At 50.0% G+C, this 4,904-nt stretch overlaps 1 protein-coding gene across 1 annotated transcript; it reads left to right on the forward strand.

The window, feature by feature from the left end:
• Nucleotides 1–927: 927 nt before the first annotated feature.
• LOC311038143 (ubiquitin-protein ligase E3C-like) lies at nt 928–4,080 on the forward strand (the record flags this gene model as incomplete). Its single annotated transcript, XM_084047502.1, has 1 exon — nt 928–4,080. The coding sequence occupies one exon, from the start codon at nt 928–930 to the stop codon at nt 4,078–4,080; it is 3,153 nt and encodes a 1,050-aa protein (XP_083903628.1).
• Nucleotides 4,081–4,904: the final 824 nt, after the last annotated feature.

Here is a 4,904-nt window from a genome sequence, read left to right on the forward strand (position 1 = left end):
ATGAAAATTGGTATCCCCGCATGACCCCATATTTGGGCATAACGGTCAACCCAGGTTGCCACATTCGGTTTAGCTTATCGTGACCTCATCACGATGACAGCAGCAAATCAACCAGACAGTTTAACTAGGCATTGCTGGACCTCTGGACTGGACCTCTGGACTGGTTGGCTTAGGGATTCATATTATGTTCACACATGGGTTGATGCTTTGGGGAATAGGCGAGACCTTGCCACCTGGTCTCATTCGAGACCAGGTGGCAAGGTTCCGTCATTGGAAATGAAGCCAGTGCAGAAGTAGTGAAAACGCTGCAGTTCTAATTAATGGCCTAGAAGGTGGCGCTATTTCCTGCACATTCCCCTCCTGCGGGTGCAGAAAACATTTCATCCCATCCAATGCAATGGAAATATGGCTCGACTTTACACCTGGTTTCATTACCTTAGTAAACCTTTTTCACAAAGACTTTATTTTCTCAATCAATAGTGTCAAGTCTTCTTTCACACAACATCTTTGTAAATTATGCTCCCATTATCTTTAATTGTGTACTTAAATGTATTCTAATAAAGAAGGGTATGCTTCTACTGGTTTTACCGAGTGAACACCCACGCTCGCTCCCCTTCCCACCCAATAGCATTCGTTTTCCGGTTACATTCGATTCGGAAAGCTAATTTGATGAAATTGTGGCTTCCAAACGGGTCTGCAGAGACCAATGGGTGACGTCACGGCGTAGATGTTGTGGATCTTCATATAAGGATGTCATTTATTTGTCTTGGCATCATCAGGATATAAGGATATAAGAGTTCTGGATTCACAGTTAAATCTACTTAAATCATCCACTACAGTGGATCTCGTGCAGGCGAACCAGCCAAACCAAGCTTGATTCGATTGAATTTCTGAATAAAGTTGTCAGTCAATGGAAATATTCTAATAATGTTCAGCTTCGATGGAGATTTCAAAACGAGACCCTTTATATCACTTGGAGGAGTAAGTAGGGAAAAGGCGTCTCTATTAAATAGAAATAAAAGAGGAGATGAAAGGAGAAGACTGAAGAATGCCATTATAATTCAGGCCTACATACGTGGGCATCAGGACCGCAAGCGTCAGTACGTCATTCAGAGGACGAAATTTGACGAGTGTGTCAGCCAGACACAGTCAAGGGGAGTGCAGCATGTCTTGGACAGTGGCGGTCTAGCTCCCCTAACAAGACAACTCATATTCTTCTACAGACAGGGTGTGGATGCACATAGATTGATATGGGTGTGTCAGAACTTGGTGAAGCACAACAGTCAGTTTGTGCAGCTTTTGGCAGGTCCAGAGAGAGATACTTGTGTGCTTCAGATCAAGAGGGTTTTGGGCTTCTGCTGCCGACTTCTGCAGAACCCCAAGGATGAGAGTTTGAATGTAACCGTTTCCATGAGGATGCTGGAGATCCTTTCTTCGGAGCGAACCTATTTTCCCGTTCTTCGAGACGCTGACTGCGTAGCGTCATTAATTGAGCAGGTTTTGTACTCTGTGGTCGAGAAAGACGGCTACTACAGATCGCTGTACATTCTAGTGAACCACAGGCTGCCTTCCAGTCTGGAGTACAGTGACGCTCCCTCTGTCCCAATGGCAAGCACACTGTTGGAGCACATCCTCAAACCCCTGCACTTTACCTACTCCTCCTGCGCAACAGGCACAAGGCAGTTTGTGTTTGCCACCTTCACCAAGGAGTTCCTCTCGGCCCAGTTCACAGAGCAGATATTTCACTTCCTGATTCCTGCGCTGTCGGATGTGCATCTCTCTTTCCCCATTGAGGCGTTCCTCGGTTCCCTGCAGTCCACCATAGACTCCTCCTCAGCGGCACAGAGCCAGGCCCCATGGCTTCTTTACTTTGTTCTCTCAGCAGGGGAGAGCTGTCTAGGCTCCCTATCAGAGGAGGGACTCCTGCTGTACCTGCAGGCCCTGGGGACTCTGCTGCCCCTGCTGCCAGTGTCGGGGAGCAGAGACGGGCCTGAGGTCAGTAGCGACTCTGAGGATGAAGACGACGCCGGCTTCCATCCTCTGTCCGAGCAGGACGACAGCTGTATTTCTGTCCAGCTGATCGCAAAGAAGTGCATCCAGAAGCTTTACACCAAGGAGCAGACCAACGCCCTGCTCGGCCTAGTGTGGAGGGACTCTGCCAGCGAGGATGTCTTCACCATGATGGCTTCCATCTGCAACACCCTCATGGTGCAGCACCGCCTCAGGTTGCCCAAAGTCAGACTTCTGTACAGATTAGCCTTCAACGCACGTTTCCTGAGGCATCTGTGGCGCTCGATAACGTCCATGACGACGGAAATGAACGCTGGCGCCACGGTGCCGCTGCTGCACGTGATCTCTAGAGGTTCTTTCATGTCCCTGGAGGACTCCGACCGCATCATCCCCATCTTCTATCTCTTCAGCTCCCTCTTCAGCTACTCGCTCATCTCCGTGCACGACAGCGAGTTATTTGGCCACAAGATGGAAGGCCAGAGCCAATCGTCCATGATGCCCTTCACCCTATCCGAGCTGGTCACTCTGTCTGGCTGCCTCAGAGACGTCTGCCTAGGCATCATCAAGCTGACCTACCCGGTTCAGAAACGTGCTCGAGCCAAACAGAAACGCTGGGCCCAGCTCTTCAAGGTAATCGCTAACTTGGTCAAGATGGTAAAGGCTTGTGACATCAGACAACCCTTCTGCCCTGCGGGTCACTGGCTCTCTAATGAAGCCAACGTCATTGCAGATAAGGTCACCCAGCGGTATGTCCCCTCCGCTAGACATGAATCGAGACCACGGACGATGGGGAACATTGGGCCACTTCGGTCAACACTTGATGTTGTTGGGTTGGAGCCCCAGCAGCTGTCTGTGTCTGAGGAGAGACACCTAGCCATCCTCACAGAGCTCCCTTTTGTGGTTGCCTTTGAGGAGCGAGTCAAGATCATCCAGAGGTTGATCTATGCGGAAAAACAGGACCATGACGGGTGGATAGCACCTAGGGACCTCATCACCATCAGGCGAAACTACATCTATGAAGATGCCTACGACAAGCTTTCTCCAGAAAACGAGGCAGACCTGAAGAAGAGGATTCAAGTACAGCTCCTGAACACCCATGGTCTGGACGAGGCAGGGATTGACGGCAGTGGGATTTTGAGGGAGTTCCTCAATGAGCTGCTCAAGTCGGGCTTCAACCCCAACCGGGGCCTCTTCAAGACCACCAACGAGGGCCTGCTCTACCCCAACCCTGCCGCAAAGATGTTATTTGGAGACTCTTATACGAGTCACTACTACTTTCTGGGCAGGATGCTGGGAAAGGCGCTGTATGAGAGCATGCTGGTGGAGCTGCCATTCGCCGGTTTCGTCCTGTCCAAACTGCCGGACACCAGTGCCAATGTTGGCATCCACCACCTCGCCTCATTGGACCCGGAGATGTACCGCAACCTGCTCTTTCTCAAGAGCTACGAGGACGACATGGCGGAGCTGGGCCTTAATTTCACCGTGGACAACAACTACCTGGGAGAAACCCAGGTGGTGGAGTTGAAAGCAGGAGGGAAGGACATCCCAGTGTCCGCAGCCAACCGCATAGAATACATCCATCTGGTGGCCGACTACAGGCTGAACAAGGAGATCAGGCCCCATTGTCTGGCCTTCAGACAGGGTCTGGCCAATGTGATCAGCCTGGAGTGGCTGCGCATGTTTGACCAGCAGGAGATCCAGCTGCTAATATCTGGAGCTAACGTGCCTATTTCCCTTTCGGACCTTAAGAAATTCACAAACTATTCAGGGGGCTACTCAGCCACTCACCCCGTCATCCAGATTTTCTGGGAGGTCGTGGAATCCTTTACAGACGACGAGAAGCGCAAGCTGCTCAGGTTTGTAACCAGCTGCTCCAGAGCTCCACTGCTAGGTTTCAAGGAACTGTACCCGGCCTTCTGCATCCACAACGGGGGTCGTGACCCGGAGCGCTTGCCCACATCCAGCACCTGCATGAACCTGCTCAAGCTTCCCGAGTTCTGCGACCAGCAGCTAATGAGAAACAAGCTGCTGTATGCCATCGAGTCCTCTTCCGGGTTTGAACTCAGCTGAGGAGGACACAGTCCGGTTACACAGAGGGCTCTCTGTCCTTGCATCTGAGGACTCAAGGCGACAGAGTGACCGGGCGTTACGGTTGAGAGTTGAAGAAGGAGAAAGAAAGGCAAGGAAAACAACGATGCACGACCTGCCTCATTTCACTGATTTCATCATGTCCGTGGCTAATCTCGCAAACCACTACTACAACGACCAGCGGCAGATTTCTTGTGCACGCTGCCAAGAGGCCAAGGTAGTCAATCCCAGAATATTTTTCACATTTTGTGTTTTTTTTTTTGAGCGGTGCCACCCGCTCCAACAAGTGACCGAGTGTGTTTGTCTGTATGTCCGTATGTTTGTATGAGCACGGCAACAACAGCTGCAGCTGATTGCAACACAAAGATGCAACCAGTTACACTAATTAAACACTTGCAGGAGACACATTTGGCACTTAAAGACATGCGCGCGCACACACACACACACACACACACACACACACACACACACACACACACACACACACAGGCTGGCTCAGCATGTGTGCGCACACACACACACTTAAATGTGGGGTTCACAGGGAGGAAGTGAACAACAAAATAATTCAAGTGCATATTCCTGGAAATTAGATAAAATATGACTAAAGTTTCATTGTTGTCTTGAATGAATCCAAACATTTGTGGAACGAGTGAACAACATTATAGAAGCATTCAGGCTCGGAATGCAGGATAAGATAACCTTTAAACTGCTTAAAAATAAAACACCTTCAGGAATGTGTCTCATTGTCAGGGTTGTAGTCATCATGTAAAGTGAACGCTGCATGGTTTAGTCATGTCACAACTAAG

Source organism: Gymnoscopelus microlampas (assembly GCF_963454915.1).
Source record: "Gymnoscopelus microlampas genome assembly, chromosome: 21".
NCBI lineage: Eukaryota > Metazoa > Chordata > Actinopteri > Myctophiformes > Myctophidae > Gymnoscopelus > Gymnoscopelus microlampas.